We start from the raw sequence: 22,378 nt of genomic DNA, 5'->3' as shown, positions 1-22,378 counted from the left end.
ATAGATCACGTAATAGAGTCTTTTTGTGTGCATTGTGTGGATCCCTCAGCACCCAATGAGAGCTGCCTTGACTGCAGTAACTTGTTGGTTAAAAAAAAAAAAAAGTCCTTTTATTTCTGGTGTTCATTTGATTCTGTTTCTTCTCTCTTCAGGTACATAATGCCCTCCATCTCAAGAGAGACTTGATCCTGACTGTCCAACAGCACTGGACTGTGCCTCTGTCCCACACCTCACCAGTCCCACCCCGAGCACAGCCATGACATCCTTCACCAGAATACGGACCTATTCCCTTGTCTGCTGTTTCCTGTCTAGTCTGGTGCTTCCTGTGACGTCACAGACAGTGGTGCAAGCGCCACAGGCCCACAGTGCCGGCTCCCAAGTGATCACGGCGTTGCTCCAAGAGGACGAGGAGTACGCGTCCTTTCGCGCTGAGAACCCAGAGTGGACATTTAACCACTTGGCGGTGGACTATCGTAATGGCAATGTTTACTTGGGAGCCGTCAATCGCATTTACAAACTGTCCCCAGACTTGGAAGTCCTGGTCTCGCACGAGACGGGCCCAGACGAAGACAACCGCAAGTGCTACCCTCCGCGCATCGTCCAGCCCTGCAGCGAGCCGCTGACGCTCACCAACAATGTCAACAAGATGCTTTTGATGGACTATCGTGAGAATCGGCTGCTGGCTTGCGGCAGCCTGTACCAGGGTATCTGCAAACTCCTCCGGCTAGATGACCTCTTCAAACTGGGGGAGCCCTTTCACAAGAAGGAGCACTACCTCTCTGGTGTTAACGAGAGCGGCTCTGTGTTTGGCGTCATTGTTTCTTATGGCAACGCCTCACCGGACATGTTGTTTATAGCCACAGCAGTGGATGGCAAGCCAGAGTACTTCCCGACCATCTCTAGCCGAAAGTTATCCAGAAACTCGGAGGAGGATAGCATGTTTGCTTATGTCTTCCATGATGAGTTTGTGGCCTCCATGATTAAAATCCCCTCAGATACCTTTACTGTCATCCCTGACTTCGACATATACTACATTTATGGCTTTGCCAGTGGGAACTTTGTCTACTTTTTGACTTTACAGCCTGAAATGGGAGGTGGGCCGACCACTGGGTCGTCTTCTGCTGGTCGGGAACAGGTCTACACTTCCAAGATCGTCCGCCTCTGCAAGGCAGACACAGCATTCAACTCCTATGTGGAGGTGCCTATTGGATGCATTGACGGAAATGTGGAGTACCGGTTGCTTGAGGCCGCCTACCTGTCCAAGGCTGGCGCAAACCTGGCGCGCTCACTCGACGTGGCGCCAGATGACGATGTCCTGTTTGCTGTATTCTCAAAAGGACAAAAGAGGCGTCCGCGTAAAGCCTTTCAGGACTCGGCACTCTGTGTTTTCTCTCTGCGCAAGATCAACGAGAAAATCAAAGAGAGGCTGCAGTCCTGCTACAAGGGAGAGGGCACACTGGACCTGGCCTGGCTGAAAGTCAAAGATATTCCCTGCAGCAGTGCGGTGAGTACCACACTTTGACTTTGCAGGTGTACAATTTAATGACAAAAACAATTAGGGCTTTAGGAACAAACACTCCAAAGGCTAACAGTGCAATACAGAATAAAGCGGTGGTGGATTTTTATTATTGAGAAAGTACTGAGCCTATGAAATTACACACACTGTCCTCAAATATAAACGTTTACTCCTGCAGCTCAAATTGTATAATTAACTCAGTATTGAGAAAATTGATGTAATTAGATCATTTTTAAAATGGTAGAAGGCTACGTGAAGAAAAGCAAATCAGTGGCAATTCCTTGTTGTTTCAGTAATTTCATGTGAAGGACATTACAGGTGACTTTCTATTGAGGAATATTAGATTTGAAGGCCCGTCCCCATGTTACTATAATGAGCTTGGGTGCACTGCAGGAGGGCCACAGGAACACTGTGTTCTTGGGTGGGTTCATGCTCCATCCCATTACGATGAGATGTTAACCATCCACTGCCTCTTTTAATCCGCTCACCCTTTAAACAATGCAGCTGAATGCTCAGCCAAATTTCCATAATTCCATTCTCCATAACAGCATTACAAATTCAGTGATTCAGTTCATTTGATTTCTCACTTTGTGCACATAAAAAACAAGGTTAAATTGGGTGTTTCGTGTTTAGACCACCTTCACAAGCAGCCAAAGCTGTTTTATGCATTTTTTGTTGTGTTCTTCATCTCACATAACATTATTAATAAAAGCTGTGACCCTGAAGAAATAGAAAATTACCTTGATCAGATAATAAATCATTTTGGAGCCTGCAGTGCAGATGATGGGTTAAGTTAAGGACCCCAGTGAGGACGTCGGTTTGTGTATAAAGATCAGTCGAAATGAAGCTGTATGTTAATTTGTTCTTGCACGCAGCACTGATGATCCAGAAACTGGTAGTTTTGAAGCACCTTCACATTCAAGTGGAAAACACTGTACCATCTTTTAAAAGCACCACAAAGAGTGCAGTTCATCACTGAAACTGGCAGGTGAGGGCAGAGAAGATTAATGAGGAGAAGTGACACACACAGCAGCTCTTTTTTATTTATTAAAAAAAAATTTTCTCTTTATTTGCACATAAAAGTAAATGTGACAAAATAACGACTGTAAGCAAGAAACGTGTATTATTAGGTAAATGTTAATTGGAAAAGTGAGTGGATGACTAATTGGGTGGATGCTACAATTTCCAAATCCCCTCGAAAATGCCTCACATGTGGGCCATTAGTAAATACTTGCTAGACACACACATGTGAGGCCAAGAATTAATTTGGAAAGACAAAAATAAAGCACTCTAACAGAAGATTTACAAAAAACTGGAGCCAAATAATTCAATCTACCACTGGCAGTAATGTCTGTGTAGTGAATTAGGGAGATCAACAACAATGCTAACCATGCACACATGCGCAATCTCTACCTATCAGTTGTATTGTATGGCTTTGTGAACATAAATACACATTTCAGGCTGTTTGAAGCACTGTAGCCTTGTCAGGAGTAAATCATCGCCCTATTAACTCGTCTATCAATCAATCAAGTTTATCAGATCTTCTCAGAATATATATAACATCTGTAATCAAAACGATCACGGAAACCTTTTCATTTCCCTCACTTCTATCAATTCAACGTCATTATCAAAAGTTATAGCTGTGAAAACTTCCCCAAGTAATTTGATGAATTGGTCTTGCTCATATTTCAGGAACATAAATGTCATTGCCTCGCTGCTCCGACCATATCATCTGACCTTTTCTTCGCGCAATACGTGGTGACATCATGAAGTTGACCCTCTCCAGTGTTTGGTTCTGAAATCGCTGTGTTTATCTATTAATCTGTCTCTGGCACGGCACACGTGCCAGGGCGCCTTTGTCTGCTGCTCGAGGGCCTGATAAATCATGCCTGGGGTGGAGCTGTCAGCAGGGAAAGGAAGTGCGAGGGGAGCACGCAGGGGTTAGCGCAGAGGAATGATGCCATTTCAGCATGCGCCACTGCCAGCGCATAAATTAGCGCCTGCCGAACAAGTGACGGTGGGCTCTGCAGGAGATGGATGAGCTGTGACACACATACACACACGTGTGCCAGCACACTTGTAAGTATGGCTGCTGGTGAAATGGTCATAGTGGAGTTTGGAAGACTTTTCACACGCCAAATGTAATAATGAACGTAACTTTTTACTAAAGAGATAGAAGTACGGAAAAATGCTAGTGCACTTACACAAAACGTGCAAAAGTAATTACATGTTGCATGCTTAGAATGTTTAAAACCGATTCGAGTCTGTGCACAGTTTGTGTGTTGTAACGTGTGCATAGGAATTCCTTTTTCCTCTCACTCTCCAAAAACATGGAAGTTGGATCGTTACAGAAGAGGGATGGACGCATTTTGCTACATGTAAAACTAAAGATGTATGATATTACATAAATCTAACTCGCATGTTTGTTGAGTTCAGGGGTGGCCAACCAGTCAGGATCCAAGAGCCACATGAATGGCCGTGGTACTGCAAAGAGCCACATGATACAGACTTGGAACTCTCCCTCTTACACAAACAGGAAATGACAAAATTTAAATATATTCATGAAAAAGAGAGAGAGAGAATGAAATCACTCACTTGCTGGCTCAACTTCCACCCGTTACAGTCTTTAAAGCGTTTTCCACACCTGGTTGAACTAATGTCCTGCATTTGATTTTTATGAATCACTGCTTTGTAACTTTAAGATGAGTTATTGCACTGCTCTAAATGATTCAATACTGAGTTACAGACACACGCAGTCTCGAACATGCCAAACAACGAATGTGAGGGAGTTATGGGATGCAGGCAGCTTTAAACAGCTTTTTGATATAACCACATAAATATATATAAAAAAAAAGTCTTACTCACACTATTACAACTCTTACCCGTTTCTTACACAAGCTTGCATGCTCTCTTAATCTCCTCGGGGGGGGGGGGGGGGGGGGGGGGGTGTTAAAGACTTAATAGAGACTGGTTGTTTTGGAGGAAAAATGCTAAATTCTGATTCATAATATTGTATCAAAGGCTTACTGTGCGGACGTGTAAGGTCCAATTCCTGCTCTGTAGGTGGTGAGTTTTCAGACAGAGCTGATTCATGCAACACATTAAAAAGCACCTGAATTGAGTTAAAACCGGCGTTTAAAACACCATGTCATTTTGTAAAAAGAACCCCTAACTGTTACGCTACTAATGTGTTAGTCTCTTTGAGAAAAATCTTAATTACATATTACACATTCATTTTCTATTTTTATTTCCATTTACTACCAAGTAAATTTTCTGAGCTTGGAGCCATGAGGGGAGGATTATAAATTGTAATGGTCAGTGTCCATTCGCAACCACAAATGCAGCCCAAAAAACCCTGACGGAAAACAGACCCGATCATTATATGTCACTATGTTGGTTGTTATTGTGAGGAGAAACTTAGATGAGAAGGTGCCTTGCATTAAGGCCACGGCCCTTTATCTCCCCCTCTTCATCGTTCAGCATCTTCTCTCTATCGCACTATGTTCCCCAGTTCTCGCTTTCTCATACACATTTTTTTTCCCTTCTTCTTCTGCTGGCTCTTTGAAATACTGTCGTATTTCGAACATGATGTGTTTTTCCTCCAATTAGGGAGAAGATGAACAGCCCCCAGGCTCATTAGAGTAGTCTGGCTGTATGGCCTAACGTGAACACACACACAGACGGAATACACACATTTTTGATATGGGAACATATTCAGACCCGATGTGAAGAAAACTAATCATTTTCTTTCCAGAGCCAGATGTATGACAACCATACCACACAATCTGCTCTCACTTGTGCCGGAGCCCCTCTGGAACACTCACAACCTCAGCCATGATTATTAAATGGCTTTAAGATTTGGTGTCATGATTCATCAATTACGTCCCTCATTATTTAGAGTTTTCACAATTCTGAAACAAATTACATTTTTTAATATCATTTAATTGTTTAATAAACTACACAGCCAGCGGAAGCTCGGTCTGATGATTATTGGTTAGGAATGAGAATGTTGATGGTTTGAATTCCAGGACTGGCAAAAGAGTTCAGCAGGAAAATTTAACGACACAACTTTGGCGTTTCAACAAATCTAGCACTGCAGCCCTGAACCTTGCAGGCACACAGAAATTCATTGTACCACTGTGTTCATACACGTGATACATAGAAGAGATCCTTTTCTCTTGTTTTTCTTAAATGTGCAAAATTAATGCAAAGCTAAAGGGAAAACATGTTTTGGCCTCATTAGGTACATTATGCTCGTAAGTGGCTGCGACTCCTTTTATTTTTTCTTCAAAAATACTGTAATTCTTCATAGCATAGTGGTTACAAATAACTCAAAGAGATTGTTCTCCTTTTTCAAATTATTGCATCATACATTTACAAACATTAGTGAACAAATGTCCTGTTTCAACACATCCCAATGTTGTTGTTTGGAGTCCATATCTTGTGATCTTAGAGTGCATTTGAGAACGAGATGACGATTGGAGCTTAATGATGTGGCACTTTATCCTATTTGAATTGGCCATCAGCAGTAGGCACTGTGGTAATTGATGGCTACAAACAATGCTGTGGCTTTTACACCATGCTCAATGGGTCCTAAGGGACCCAAAGTGTGCCGAGAAAAAACAAATACTTATACCATTACCCCTCTTTTAACCATCTCAGCTGTTCATACTCGGCAGAATGGTTCAACGTTGGGATTTGTTCATGACCATCGCAGACATTCTCACGCGAAGGAAATAAACGGTCAATTAAATTTACATGTTTGTTTTTGAACTCTTAAGGCAGTAACATGAGAAAACCGCTTCACACTCAACATGCAAAGTCTACAAAGAGAAGCTTCATCCGGATTTAAACGTTATGACTTTGTGCTTCAAATACCTGCACCATTGATGTCTGAGCCCAGCATCTTACTCTTTGCAGAAGCAATGGAGTCATCCAGCCAAATTCACAATTTTGGTGTGTTCATATAAATTGTAGATTTAATTTAATTTTTTTAGTTGACTTTAACCAGCTTCCATATGATCCACATGACGAGCATCTACAGATAGTATTTTACATCTATTGGTTATAATGAGTGAATTATAACTTATGGCATCATCAACTGTTGCTCAATGGATTATTTCTCCTTCTCATAGGACTTCTATAAACTTTTGTAGAATTTAGTTAAAATTTCCATAAGATGAGCAGAATCTGAAATACTCTAGTTAGTTCCTGATTCTCAAGGGTTTGTTTTGAACTCCTGAATGTTGCCTTCATCGTCGTCTATTAGGATGGACTTATTGATTATTAGTCACCAAGCTGTTAAACATGTGTGGCTGGTGAGTTTATAGTTTGATTAAGGAGTTTTCTTTTCATCTCAGGAAGTTTGGACCGAAGTAGCGCCAATATTAAAAATCCTTTCTTAACTCCTGTTCAACCTTTCATGTTTTAAACAGCTCTAAGTGACTTCCAGTTGTAGTGGGAGGGACACGACAAGGAGAAGAAGTAGAGAAGAAAGAGGGAATGCACAGAAAGACTGAAAGAGCTGAAGAAAGGATGGATGGAGAGAATCAATGTGTTGTTGGTGGTGGTGGGTAGGGGGGGTATACACCCTCTCTTCCCCAAATGGCCATGCTTGGCTGAGCCACATAATGCGTGCTCAACAGTATAAGTCTGCAAAGGACCCGCATCCATAGATCATTGTGAAGTGGCATGTGACCTATAAAAAAAAGGGAAAAAAAAAAGCTGCCTGTTCCCTCCATGTTCACTATGTCAGCAGAAAAAAACAGAACAACAAAACAGCAGGACTGCAATAAATTCACCCGCCGCTCTTCTTCTCTCTTATCCCTGATTCATTACTTGCTTCCTACGCTACTCTTTTCTCCTCTTACCTGTCCTTCCCCTCATGTTCTTATAAGAGTACTTACCACCACTACTTCTCATATCCTCCAGGCCTGTTCTCCTTTATGTCTCTGCACAATGCTTGCTTGAAGCACAGCGATGCACCCCGCCACTGCCACCGTCGCCAAACATGGATGGGGAAATTACAAGGTCGCGTCTAAGCCCCTGACAGGCTCCGGTCATCCCCTCATCCCTTCTGCTAATGATCATTAATTACATGTCATTAACTAACATGCCACGGGCTATTCTTCCACATTTGTCATGTGCTATCGACTTCACATTCTGAATTCGCTGCAATTAATTAGATTATTCTACATGGCCGCTGCTGTTTCTTTCGAGTCCTTCCCTTGATCTCTCTCGCACGCCGTCAACACGTGCGCTCAATCCCCGCTTCGCTTCATCCTCCATTTGAAAGAAACTCCCTCTGCATTACATTGTTTTCACCCGATGCTCACTTTTTGGTGTTATGGGGCTTGTCGTTCTTATGTTTTGCTTGTGCTTGACCAACTTCTTCATCCCACCGCCGCCCAATTTCGGAGCACAATCAGTGGCTGGCTGTGGCTGATGACGATGATGAGTCAGTCTACTCCACATCCTCAGGAAGAGAAAGTAAAGGATTCATTAAGGACATCCTCACCGCCCCACCATCTCTCACTCCCTCTCCATCCACATATCCGCTGTCCTGCTCGCTGGCTGGCTCGCTAATTAAATCTCCATACATGATACCACTTGCTAAAGGTCAGGATCCATCACAATATCATTATTCTGTGATTAAACAAGTGTCTCTTGCTTCCTTCATCGTATTCCTCGCTGGCTGGCCTCCCGCCTCAAAACACTGACTGGACCGGGTGCTTTATTCCGCTACCCTGCGTGATTTGTTTATGGCTCCATTTAAGAATGATTCGCATAAAACAATGATTGAAATAACCAGTTAGTAAAGTCTGATACGCCAGCAGGATTGTGGGAAACTTTTTGAAGACATCCAGTGAGTATTTGAGCATTTTTAAAGTTTTTTTTGTAAGTATAGGTTGTGAAATATGACAGTTTAACATTTTCCAACTGATTTCAATCCAGATCATTTGGAATCCATTTTGAAAACTATCCTTGAACAAATTGAACGAGGGTTCTTCAATGAATGGCTCGAAAAGCATTGAAGACCTTTGATAACGCTATAAGAATAATAACCTATTAATTTAAGGAGAGATGCCACAAACGGCATTAAAAACTCTTTGAACACAAGGTAACGCATTGTACATGAATGAGAAGAATCTCTGCGATAAACAAACAAGCATTTATTTACTCCAAACATAAACCAGTAAGCAAATGCCAAAATATGTGCAATATAACTGTGTCTTGCCAAAATGTTGACAAATCTCACAGGTATTTGTATTTGGTGTATTTGGCGAAACAAACTTACTCAAAAAGACCATATGCTCTTTTTAATTTCAAATGTTAAACCCTTCCCCCAAATAAATGTTTTTGGTCTGTGAGGGGAAACTGGATTACCCCACACAAACAGGGAGAACATGAAAACTTCACAAAGACAGGCCACCAACCAAAACAGCAACATTATGTGAAATTATCCATCTAACTCAGTATGCAGATTAATTTAGTTGTCATATTTAGCTTTGGGTGAATAAGAACCTGCTTCATTATTCTAGAGAAATATAGATTATAAGTATATGTACATATTTTAGAGGAAAATACAGTTCAGGAAATTGTCTCTCACACCTTTTTTGCAGTCCCTCATTCATCTATCTCCTCTGTCTTGTGTCTCCATGCCTCAGCTTCATTCCCGAATCGGTATGCTGTTTTCATAATTCCTAATTTGATTGTTTTCTCTAACCAATATTTATCATCTGTTGTTGCTGCTCAGCTAACAGTTGGCAGGTGCGAGCAACCACAAACATGAATTTACAAAATATCGCAGGCTTATCGAAGCCTGGCGCCTCATATTGAACCCTGCAAATGGAGCGCGTGTGTAATTCAACTTTCTTCTGCAGTCACACTTTTAGTGGGTGGTTGTCCACCGTTCACACCAACTCCCCTGTTGTCTCAATGGTAAAGCACACACTCGCGTTTCCCAGTTTATGTAACTGCACGGATACAACTCGACTGACACACAACTTTCCTGAGATGTTATGACTGCCAGGCAGACACAAAGACACAAATATATATATATATATATATATATATATATATTCGTTTTTCAGTCCTTATCATTGTGACTGGTTTTCAAAACAATCCCCAGGGTGCCGCACAGCTGAGAAGTTAGGTCCACTTGGTGACAGCTCTTATAGTGCACGTCGACATTTTTGCTTTCAGACAGAATTTTGAGTGTGATTCAGTCAGAATGATGCAAAAAAAACAAAACACCAGTGCTTTCTCTATGTGAATATCCTGTGGATGCTTTCTAACAGCAAGCAAACAGCACTTAACTCAAGCCATCAGAAACAGATTCAGAATGACTTAACTTAAACTTATACTACAAATGTGACTTTGGGGAAATATTTCTCTACATTTTACTAATGATTTTCATAATTAACCTTAATTAGTCAAAGTAGGAGCCATGGGCGGTGCTCAGGGAGGAGTGGTGGATTCAGGCCCTTCCTGAGGAGCTCATACTCAGGACTGAGTCACAAACTTGAGTCTCTAACCTCTCAGCCACCACAGAGTAATCTCAGCATTAGTGTTTTGCTGACGGTGTCTTCAGGAGACAGATGGACGAAGAGCTATATAGTCTTCTCCGAGACGGCCGCATTAACTCTGGACTTGACGAAGCGCATTGAATCAATGCCGTGGAATGACATAAGAACCCAGATCACCACAGATTGTAGACACTGGGAACTTGGAACAATGAGGCTTCCAGTACAAATCTGAATCCAAACTCGTCGCTCTTGATGCACTGAAACGAGCCTGGAAACGCTCTTCATTCATTGCCGTTGCCTCTACACCTTTTACTCACACACTTTGTCATTCCAATCCACTCTGGGAATAGCTGACCCTTTTCAACTATGATCCTCTGTGGCTTGTCCTCCTTGTGGAAAGTGTCAATGAGCCTTTTCAGGATCGCTATCATTGCTGTAGTGTGTACTACACCTGATTACTACATTACTACTGATCGACTCTATACTGACATGCCATTTTCTGCTATTTCCAGATAGCATATATTTCATTTTACATTGTTTGGAGCTGTATTTCTAATTAAAAATCAAATTGTACTTTAAATATTTCAGTTTCAACTTTACAAAGCTTTCACTTTTTGATATAACTCTTAGTATTTTCCATTTTTGAAAAGTATTTTTATGAAATTGATGTCAATCAAATGTTTTCTGCTATGGTGCTATATTGCAATGTGAGTCCTGCAGCACAACACAGTCAATTCCATGAACAAATATTACCATTATATCTTTAAAGTAACACTGCAAATCCACTTAGTCATGACACGATTCTCTTGTGCCAACAATCATCCTGGCAGGAAAGTCATTCAGCACAGTTCAACAGAAGGGAATTGCTAGATGTCCAAGCGGCTAATTACGCAACTGCATTTATCGTTGGATTTCATCATTTCTTTTTCTTTTAAAAAAGCGACTTGGAGATGGATGATCGAATGATGGATTTAATTTTAATTCGTGGGAAACGTGTTTATTTATTTGCATGGTTTTTTACTGTATTGACATTTTTCTTATGTGTTTTATGTGCCTGTCTTGAGTGGAACCTTAAGGTACTGCAGCTTGTCTTTGCCAGGACACTCTTGGAAAAAGAGATTTTTAGTCTCAACAAGGTTTTATTTTCTGGTAAAATAAAGGTTAAATTAAGAAAACCAAAAAAATCCCCTGTGATCATGATAAGTCCAGTAAAACAAGCGAACCATAACCCTTTCATAAGAGAGCTCAGAAGAGAGATATACTAACATTGATTAGTGAATAAAGCCATTGAGGGTGTCACAGTGGTATAATTATTAACAATAAAGAAGAAAAACTGGAAATGCTTGGAAATGGTCTTGTCTGAAACGTCGCGCCAGTTTAACGTGTGTCATTGACTTCATGAACTTGTAGCCAATGGGATGGCCCCTCACGACAGTGCAAGCCCAGATTAGGCTATACATCAGAGAACGTTGGAGAGCGGATCCCTTTCAATCCCCCACTAATCGCATTGAGCAACTCTCTCGCTTTCGCGCGCGCCCACTGCCCCCCCCCCCCCCTCTTTTTTTTTTTCTCCTCCACTCTGTATCTGCTGATCCCTCCGCACAGTCCAGAAGAGAGCTCTCTTTGTGCCGGTGCTGGCAGGCAGACAGAAGCAGAGAGATGGATACGGCTGAGAGTGACCTGATTCTGCCTCAGTGCCTGGCCTCTGTCCAAATCCAGAGACTCTGCTCTCTTGCCCCTCCGTCTTTAGGGAGGAACCCTCCATCTTTCTCCTCTGCTGCTACGCTGCGGGACGCTGGCTGAAATACCTGCCAGGCATGGGCAAGGAGTGAGTTTGTATCGGTTGTTTCACCTGTTTTGAATGGCTCGTCGGCTATTAATTAGGCGTATAACCCACTTCAGATGGAGATAGGGAATTCAATATTTATGATTTGCTTAAATGATGTATCTGAATGAAAAAGGGTGAAACCCGTGATCTTCGTTCGCTGTTTTTTTTCTTTATTTATCAAAATCACGTAGAAAGTGAAATAAAATATGTTGCTTACCTAGAAACAACCTAGAAAATCATGGCCACTTGTATTGACGATAGAAATGGCGAACAGAAAATACATTAGAAATCTTCACCCCGAGTGTGAAAATGCCCTAATGAGGTGGGACGTGAGGAAGAAAGGGGGCACAAAACATGATAGGAGCGATGACAGCAGTGTCTCGCTATCAGACAACGCCAAAGGCTACACTGATATTATTTGGTACTCTTGACTGGAGACGTCTCTGGCATCTCAACTACAAACGTCATGTTTTGGAGGTGGCATAATGAAAACGTGTCTCCTTGTTGAAAGGGCTGCCAGGAAAAAAAAAAAAGTATATTTCATTAGATTGCACCACTGAGGACAGAGATGGTTGTGATTGGCAACGAGCAGGAATATTACCTCCTGTGTCACTGTCGAGAAATGAAAAACAAAACCACATTCACATTTTCACACACAATAAATCCTTTTGCACTATTTCACGTCATGGAATGATTTACTATTGATTTAATGATGACCCTTTTGCATTTACTGAAGCCTTATTAATCTTTGAGGCCAGAGCTTCACCTTTTGAGGAAACAGCTCAAATATTACAAAATACTCTGTTTTCCTTCTGGTAGACTCCGTTAACCTTTGAACCTGAGTAATGATGAGCATTCTTTATAACCTGCGATGACATGGAGAGGGTGTTTTCCTTTTCTCAGACAAGCCACAAATAAGAATGAATACAAAGCGACAAGCCTACCAGTTAGGAGTGAGAAATGGAAGAGAGGGTGACCCTTTAAAGAATGACCCTGGTCCTCATCGGAGCACCATTAGTCTAGCAGCGAGCTACCACCCGGCTTGGAGCACAGAGAGTGCTTTCTTGACAGCAGTTCATTCTGAAAAGGTCACGAGGGGAAGGAAAGGAAAGGCTGGCAAACGGGCAAAGAGAGTTGGATGTTTCTGTTCCGTTCAGATATTCACATTAGTTTACTTTCTCTGGCATCTGGTCTATGTTGACGCCGGTCTCACTTTCTTTCTTCAGCTGCCTGTTTTTCGACCTCATTGTATGATCTTGACCCAAATTCAGGTCATCTTTATTGATCAGTCAAGCCCCACATTATAGCCCGGGGCCCATGGCCTACACAGCCTTGTTCCATTTGTCTAATGAAAGCAGATCCCATATTTCCTCTGTGGCTCAGTCTGAGGCTTCTGATGGCCTTCAGTGATAGGTTGTGGACAGACACTTGGTACTCAAAAGATTTATCGACTGCCTAAAAGGTGCGCTTCAAATGGAAAAAGACATAAACAAAAAGACGCATTGCCTCCAAAGCCAATCCCACATTTTTCAGCTCAACTACCAGATAGTTGGAGAAGTGCAATGTGGTTTGACTGCTGCTTATTATGAAATCCCCCAAGAACCCATCATTATGTCAACATTTGATACTAGTTTATTAAAACTTAGGGTTGCAGGGTCTTGGATCCGGACACAGCTGATTATGATGGGTGGGGGGGGCTAGGGGCAATTTACAGTAACCAGTTAGCCACAAATGCTTGTCTTTGAGCTGTCAGAGAAAACTCCTCCATCTTCATGAAGTCAGAGCATTTTCAAAAAGTTCCACCTTGGGAACCGTTTAAAAAAAAGTTGTTTTCAAATCAAAATAAAAGCATCTTTTTTCTGTCCATGGTTCATTACCCATTTGCAAAGTTCTTTTCAATAAGTCAGTGCAATACATTGTGGGTTTTGCAAATCACAGTCATCATATCAAATAATTCCCGCCTGTTTTGTGTTATTAAAATATGTACGTGCTTCGTCACCTGCCATGACATTTCTTCATGGAGCAACACAACACATTGCAAAAGCTATTAATCAAGCAGCGCCAGCTTCAGTCCCGAATCAAGTGTTTCAAATCCATCCATGCAGCCGGAATAATGACCAATCCGCAGCACCATTATTCTCTTATCAAAACCCATAAGTCATTTCTGCCCGCAGTGACTGGTAAGAATATGTATGCCAAGAGGTTTAAACACAAAATGCAGGGAGGCTGAAAACATGAAGCACACGTATGTGCATATAATTACGAAATCACAGCAGCATATCCACGCTGAGCATAACAGATGAACCCTGCGTCTGGAGTTCCATTTCTTCTCCCTTAATTCACTTTCTATACATTGTATGTGTATTGAGATGCATTGCAGTGATTTTGCTCAGGACCATGTGATAGTGCAGCAGTTCTTTTTTTTTTTTTTTTTTTTTTTAAATATATATCCCTGAGTTCACTTTGAATCACTTCACACTGAATATCTTGCTGCACTGGCATTTCTGCAGTTGCCGTTGTGTTGGGTGGACGGTGGGGAATTGTGCCTGACAGAGCAGCCTCTGGCGCTATTACAGAACTGGAGCCTGACTGCAGTCTTCTTCCATCTTCATCTCTTTCTTACCCGCTCTCATATTTGTTGTGTGTGGACAGGCAGATGCACAGACAGATAAATGCTCCCAGATTCTCTTTGGCATGCAAAATATTTCTCTTTTGTTGACAACCTCCCATCCATATCTGTCCCTTATAAAAATGCACTGATAGGCAGATGTGATTTATTGATTCCTTTTCTGATTTATCTTGAGCTCACTCCTCGCTGGTTTATTTGTCAGTCGAAGGTTTATCTGGAAAAATAAACTCTGTGCTGTGCTGCGCAGCATCACAAATTCCTTTTCCTTCAGACGCATTGGCTGTATGTGTATGAAAAATGTACCTTAAATTTGGATTTGAAAACAATATCCATGCATCTATCGTCTTTATCTGTTTCATCCAGACTCGGGTCATAGCAGAGGCTCACAGTGGGATAAATGCAGAACACAACTTCGGGACACAAATCCATCGCAGTTCTGACACAAATACAGACAACATTCCACAGTTACACGTATTAGAGTCATCAACAAGCATGTCTTTGGACTGTGGAAGTCAAGGAAACCAACAGAAAACCGTAATCGTATAGAGTGTAGCCGTCTAACCAGTGCACCGCTACCGCCTCTGAACTTGATGAATTCAATTTGTTTTCTCCTCACTTCTCCCCTTTCCAATGCAGCTCTTGACCATTGATGATGACTTTTGCGGCCTCGACATGAACGCGCCGTTGGGCGTGTCGGAGATGGTGCGCGGCGAGCCCCTCTTTTCCGACGCAGTCGACAAAATGACGTCCGTCATTGCCTACGTCTACAAGAACCACTCGCTGGTCTTCGTGGGGACGAAAAGCGGACGGGTCAAGAAGGTAAGGGGGAGAAATGTTTGCCTGAGAGGGTTAACAGAGGTGGATAACTTGATGGAAGTGGAAATTTGGTTTCCCAATCTTTAAGAGTGTAGAGTATAAGTGCTGGGAATTTGGGACTGTTGGATTGGAGGAATGATAGTAGTCGTAAGGCAGATTGAGTTTCAAGCAAATCAGCTGAGTCGGCTGGATTTGCAGTTTGGTGGAGGTGTGTGTGTGTGTGTGTGTGTGTGTGTGTGTGTGTGTGTGTGTGTGTGTGTGTGTGTGTGTGTGTGTGTGTGTGTGTGTGTGTGTGTGTGTGTGTGTGTGTGCGTGCGTGCGTGCGTGCGTGCGTGCGTGCGTGCGTGCGTGCGTGCGTGCGTGCGTGAAAAACACTGACACTGAATGGAGGAAGTGTGTAGTTTGCTGTGGAGAGAAGCTGAATTTGTGTGTATATGTGAGTGCATTTTGAGGAAAAGGGATCAGGAGAGCCCCTTAGGGGTTTTTATTCCGTCAGCCAAGCCTATCTGATATCTCACAACATCCTCCTTATCCACTGCACCATATATCACACATAGACTTCTATACACCCTGTATCGGGAGTATCCGCTGTACTTTCCCTTCACTTTGGACTTGTATAAAGCCCGGAGCCCTTGGGGCAGATTGGAGCACACATCAGCATGTTGAACAGAACTTGCTACACAGCACAAATCAGCATGTTGTGAATTGATTACACACAGTTTCCCATCTCGTTCTTGAAGCCAAATTAAAGGAATAGAATCAAATTACCGTATTTTCTGCCCTATAAGGTGCACCGGGTTATAAGGCGCACCTACATTGATTGACATAATTTACTACTTCATTCATATATAAGGCACACCGCATGGAACAGACAAGTGGTCAGCAACATTTATAGCTCAAAGCCATTATGTTACATTTTCCATTGCTTCTCACACCCAGAGAGGTGCACACACTTTATTTTGATAGTCCTACCTGCAGCCTATGCCAGTACCACACTACATACAAAACCTTCTTCACTACTGGTTGACAACTTACAACTACCGGTAATAATAATAATAATAATAAACTAAACTACATGAACTAAGCAACAAAAACACAACACAACACAATTATTACCGACACCACAAACCAAATATAACCCCCAATAATTGCATTTAAAACACCACAAACAGCTGCAATGAATTATGGGAGTTTCTATCGGCTGCACTGAGGAGCTCAGGTTGAATTTGTCGCTGCAAGGCATGATGTCCCATCATGCCTTGCAGCGACAAATTCATGTTTTGTGTTGTTGGAGGTTATTGTGGCTCGTTGTTGGGCTTGGTGTTGATTGTGTTTATGCTGTGTTTTTGTTCCCCAGTTTAGGGAGTAATTATTTCATCTAGTTTATTTTGGTTTGTTAGAACGTTGGTGTGCAACCATGAGTGATTAAGGTGTTGTGCGGAGTCTGGTCCGCACTGAAGATCCGGTTGCAAAGTTAGAGTTGTCAAAATAAAAGCTTCTAGTTGTTCAGCTGTCAAATAGCAGCCTGGAGTAGAACAATCGTCCATATATAAGGCGCACCGGGCTATAAGGCGCACTGGCAGCCTTTAAGAAATTTCGAGGTATTTAGGTGTGCCTTATAGGGCGGAAAATACGGTAAATGCAGAATGTATTAATTCTTAAATGTGTAACATATGACAACAAAAAAGCCCCGAATGAGTCATGATTATTCCTAATAATTTAGCAGTTTTGGACTGAAGTGAGTAGTGTGCCAGGTCATTTCATAATGGCTCTGACCGCTTTGAAGAGCCGGACGAGTGAGAATCTTTTTGCCGGTGAGTGCCGCCCATAGAAAATGTGAACACCTTTGACCAAAACTGTCTACCTTGAAAAAACACGTCACACTCAGTGTGACAGCAGAGCTCCTGGCTAAACAAGATTTGTCCCCTCGGAGTTCAACAGCACAGGATAAGCTGGGTTTTTGCGTGTTGTGGCTTCTACCTCAGACTCCCCTCATGCCCCCGTGCCCTCCCGCATGTAACAACCCCCTTTCAGAGCTAATGGGATAATGCACTGCTGCGAGGTGCGATACAACTGGGTAACTCCTCTACTTCTGCCCTGCTTGCTCGCACACGCACAGACACACAAACACACACACACATCAGGCCATGACTGAGACTAATTCTGGGGGCGGCCAGGCCAGAGAGCTTCACAGGGCTTGAGAAGACGGCATTACATAGAGAAGAGGAGAGAAGTTATGGAGTGACTGAGGGAAGCAGATGAAGGCTGAGCGGGGGGAGGAAGACTGGACAGAGATGGACTGTAATCCCCCCAAAAATAATGTGATGAAAGGAAGTGCGAAGGTGGGAAGAGAGCGTTAGTGTGAAAATTGAAATTTGAAATTTGAGAAAAGTAAAAAAAATAAACAAATAAATGGAGGAGCTGAGACAAAAATGCCACTATAATGACTGAGCAACGTTTTTTGTTGTTGTTGTGCTTCAGCATACATTGTTCATGCGAATTGGTGTACATTTACATGTTTGTTGTTGTAATCTTTCATCTCCACAGGATAGGGCTTTTTTTCCATTTTATGTATCAAATGGAAATGTTTTTTTCAACTATATTAAGATGGTTAAGTTATTCAAAAAAAGGATTTTTCTTCCTGATTATCATTTCTCAAAACCATTCATTCATCAGAAAAACATTACTTCTTTCTTCATAAAATTGTGATTTATATGACACAACTGCTGAATATTCACTCCTTAGTTTAACATGAAGACCTTCGAACTCCAGCTGCTCCGATCAGAGGCACCTCGTAGCCAAGGCGATACAAAGACAACATGCAAGTCCGCTCCCAGTGACTTTGAGAGCAAATTGAACACTAACCTTCAGCGCAGTTCGCAATATTTTCATTAGCATGATTAATAATGACCATGATCTAGCGTCATGTCTTTACTGTTTACTTTTAAACTGTAGAAAGTAAAACATCTTTCAAGAGTTTTATATTCCAGGCATCACATCGTAGAAATTCTATAACAGAACATGTTTGAATGCAATCTTGAACCATTTCATCTAAATTCCTTTTAATTTAGTGGTCAGAAGCAATATGGTTGTGGGAATTTGGCTTATTTTTTTCTTGTGCAGTCTCAAAAGGATCGGAGTACTGATTGGGCACATATGGTATATTCAGGCGAAGCATCGTCGCAGACCCGCTTTGACCGAAGGTGATCAATACTCTGTGTCAACACAGGCGTGCACACAAGCACACACAGCCCCATTACTAGCCCATCCTCCCCTCCCATGTACATACATACTTCCCCTCCCCTATCATTAACCGTATACCATTAGATGACATCACAGGCAATAAAGGACAACAACAAGACAATAAAAAGTCTGAGCTTCAGTCCACCTCCTTCATCAGTGACTTTATAACCCCTTGGCTAATGGATGTTGATTTATACGCACTCCTCCACCTAACTCGTTCCATCACTCAACCCCATTTCTTCCCTTGTCGTTCCTGGGTTTTCTTGCTTGCACGGTGTCCCCTCTGTTTTTTTTCTGGTTTTATTTATGATTGTGTGACTAACACATCGCCCCGAATAAATTTGAGCATTCCGGTAAAAAGGAAGTGGATGGACGTTAATGGAGTGGCATTTGTGTGAGCTAACGGTTAGCATTTACAGGCTCACGTTTATGACATCATGAAGTTGAGCTGCGCAGGAAGCTGAGTGAATTAAATTCAATTTGCCAGAGAAATAGCTTATTGTAATGGTAGTTCAGAGTGAATACCACTAATATATTGTGTGGCCCCTAGATCGGAGTCCAGACATGGGCACACGATATATGAACTGACAGAGCCTGTTATTATTATTATTACCATTTTCTCAAGCCTTCATTAACTGAGATAATGCATACTTACTCCAAATTAATTGAAACCTAAATAAAATTATTAATAAGAGATATACATTTTATTTGTTCTAGTTATTGTTGTGTAAAAAATCCTCATCAACTGTAAGAGGAGAAACAAAATATTTGATTATGTATTCTAAGGATGAGCGCTGTGATCGATTCTCCGTTAAAATCTTGAGATCATTGTGGTCCGGCGGAAGTGAGTGGGTTGTGTTAGTCATACTGAAAGATGTTTATATGTACATGTGTGGGAAAGCAGAAATGACAGAGTCTGGAGCTTAAGTTTGGATGAGAAACACAGCAATTATCAACCGTCGTTAATTATAGCCCATTTGGTCTCTGAGTAACTGCTGAATCTTCTCACTCTGATCTTATAAACTCAAACTGGATTAAAGCATGAAATAAAATAGATGTAGAGACTAACCTTTGCCTCGGATGTCTTCAGTGCTGTGTTTTGTAAAGTTTTGACTGTCGAAGCTGAATATCAATGAGCGGCAGCATAAATTGGTACTATTCAATGAGAAGGCCAAAACTACCACCACGATTGCCTCATACAAAGTTAAAAACTCTCATATCCCTCAAACCTGTTCAAGCTGTACACCTAATTTTAGAGTTTTCAATGCCACCTCTCTGCTAACTATGTTTGAGTAAATACGATAGCATTTTCCTGTCTTTCCCCTCTTATTAATTTACTTCCTGTCATATTCCTACACCCCTCGTCTCTCCTCATAATTTCCTTCTCCCTCTTCCCTTCATCTCCCTCCCTCCCTCTGTCGATCTGTCCATGGCTGAGTGGAGTTGCTGTTAGAGCTCTTTGATGGTTACCTCCTGCCACTGGACGTGAATGGACCATATGGCTCCTGTCGGCCTGTCCGTCGGTCAGTTTGTGTGCTTGATGGTCTGTGGTTTATGAAAGAGATGGAGATGTGATGGAGATAAAAGGCTGTGGCTGGGTAAGGTTTAAGTCCATTTTCTGCAGGTCAGCACACACCAGCAGGTCAAGGGGAAAGACTTTACCCCCCGTAGGGTTTTGGTTCAGTTCATGGTCATCTGGTCGTACTACACATGGGCGATGTGCTGTCGGGTTGACACACAAGCATGATACTCACACGTTGCACACGATTGCATGTATTGGAAGAAGCACACATGCATGCATCGCTGAACATTCACACCCACACAAATGGCCCACACAAACCTATATTGGACAAAGCCTGGCCAGGTATCTCCATGGGGCCATGGTGGACTAGGTAACAAGAGGGTGGGTGTTGAGGGAAGAAGTAGAGAGGAAAGAGAGGGAAGGGATGAGATTGAGGGCCACCTGCAGAGGTGCTAATGCATCTCCCCTCTGTCCTTCCCAATGGGGGACCATTGGCACTCAATACAATGAGCGGCTAACCTTGAACTTGACATAGACGGTGGCACAGAAATGTGTAAGGCAGAACATGCAGAGGTAGTGAGGACAGAAAATCACTTGATACGTGTATTTCACTGTCCTAGATACTACAAATTTATGCCCGGCACAACCGAAGGTGGCCTCTAAAAATGAAACACTTATGTTTCCTCGAGTGATGATGAAATGAGGACATGTTTCACATTAAAAACTTGTGACACGTCATCTTGTGACCGCTCTGTCTGCTTTTGCAATATGTCCTAATCAAAACGACACAGAAAACATTGGGAGGGAATCCAGCAAACAAGAGGCAGAAGAGTTCGGGTTGTGAAATCAAGATGAAGGTAAAGAAACGATTGCCTGACATGTGTGAAGGAGAGTAAGTCAGAAATGTTATTCAATAAAAGGATGATTCACAAAGCTCCTTGACAGCGAGAAGTGGTGTTGAGGTATAGAACGATGTGCCATTTAAGGTTGTCAGGAACGATGACACACCGGTCAATTTCAACACCGAATGGTTAATGTTTGCTGTTTGGGAAGGAAAGGTCAAACTCATGCTTTTGATTCAACCTCTGTCAATATCTGTTTCATGTTGCAGGTAACATGCTTGACTTGACGGTCTCATTACCTTTTCCTTCTATATCTTTTGTGCCATCTCCACTGAAATGATTATATTGAGAATCTTCAACCGGGTGCTCTGAGCACCATAGATTATCTGTAGATAGTAGTATAAGGATCTGAGACAGGGTTGTGACAAATCTTATCATTTCTGGTAAAATATTAGATTCTATGTGCACTATTCTGAATGTACTGTAAAAATGTATTCAGTCATCATGGTTATATTCTTACTTGTGTGCAACATGTCAGCTTACCAAACAAACAACAAGAAGCATATTTGAAAATGGCTCCACAGAGTATTATAATGTCAAATAGAATATTTTATTAATGCTAGATGGAAATTCTTTAAAATGTGCATGACTTTTATGCTTTCCCTACTATTGCAGCGAGTATTTTACAATATCCACGCTGAAGAATGCTTTTACAAACAGTATACAAGTACTTAAAGCACGTTCACTCTATTTTTGGGGGGCGAAAATGGAGAAATATAGACATGGTGCTTAAGAATGATGTTTGGATTGTCATTTGGGACGCCCAAAATTACCGACCTCTGTAAACCTACTCAAATAAACAATTTTATAAAATAATGTATGCATAATCCACATAATTAAAATGCTATTATTCCTGAAATACTCTTGAGTTATTGTGACATTATTTTAGAGGAGTGTTGCTCAACCTCCACTGTGAGGGATTCTCCTTGAGATATTTATTGTTCTGGACCAGTCCCATATGTTCTGCGGGTTGATTGTGTCCTTGTTTTGCACGAATGTCTGCGCTTGTCCAGGCATGTGTGTATGATGGGTTGGTTAGCTCCAGATGCAGATTATTGAAATGGGCTGAGCTGAGCCGTGGTCAGTGGAGCAGAGGATTAACTGCTTAAAGCTAATGATGAAATATGCTTTAGGACGGGGAGGCGTTGTGTGCATGTGCGCGGACAGTGGTTTGTGATTTACACCCCCTCTGCTCCCTGGTTGTGGAATAAACACAACACTGTTCGGGACAGGTGTGCACACCCGCGTGCATGCCGCTGTCATTGGCCTGGCCAGTGCCATTACAACCCCACCCAGCCGCCCTGGCCAGTGGTCTCAACCACTGCAGCACTCAGCCGGTATTCCCAGAATGTCAATGTTCCCCCAACTGTTAAGTATTCCTCAGCAGTCCTGCT

At 42.1% G+C, this 22,378-nt stretch overlaps 1 protein-coding gene across 1 annotated transcript in view; it reads left to right on the top strand.

Moving 5' to 3' along the window:
• Positions 1-256: 256 nt before the first annotated feature.
• Positions 257-22,378, top strand: part of plxna4 (plexin A4) — a gene marked incomplete at both ends in the record, with an annotated part of 207,926 nt that continues 185,804 nt past the window's right edge. The window contains 2 exons of the mRNA XM_080517929.1: positions 257-1,504; positions 15,138-15,320. Coding sequence (XP_080374055.1) covers positions 257-1,504; positions 15,138-15,320 — 1,431 coding nt within the window. The remainder of the gene's footprint in view (positions 1,505-15,137; positions 15,321-22,378) is intronic.

The sequence above is a fragment of the Blennius ocellaris genome, assembly GCF_963422515.1.
Source record: "Blennius ocellaris genome assembly, chromosome: 22".
NCBI lineage: Eukaryota > Metazoa > Chordata > Actinopteri > Blenniiformes > Blenniidae > Blennius > Blennius ocellaris.
Note: the sequence above shows the minus strand (reverse complement) of the source record. Positions and strands in the feature narration are given on the sequence as shown.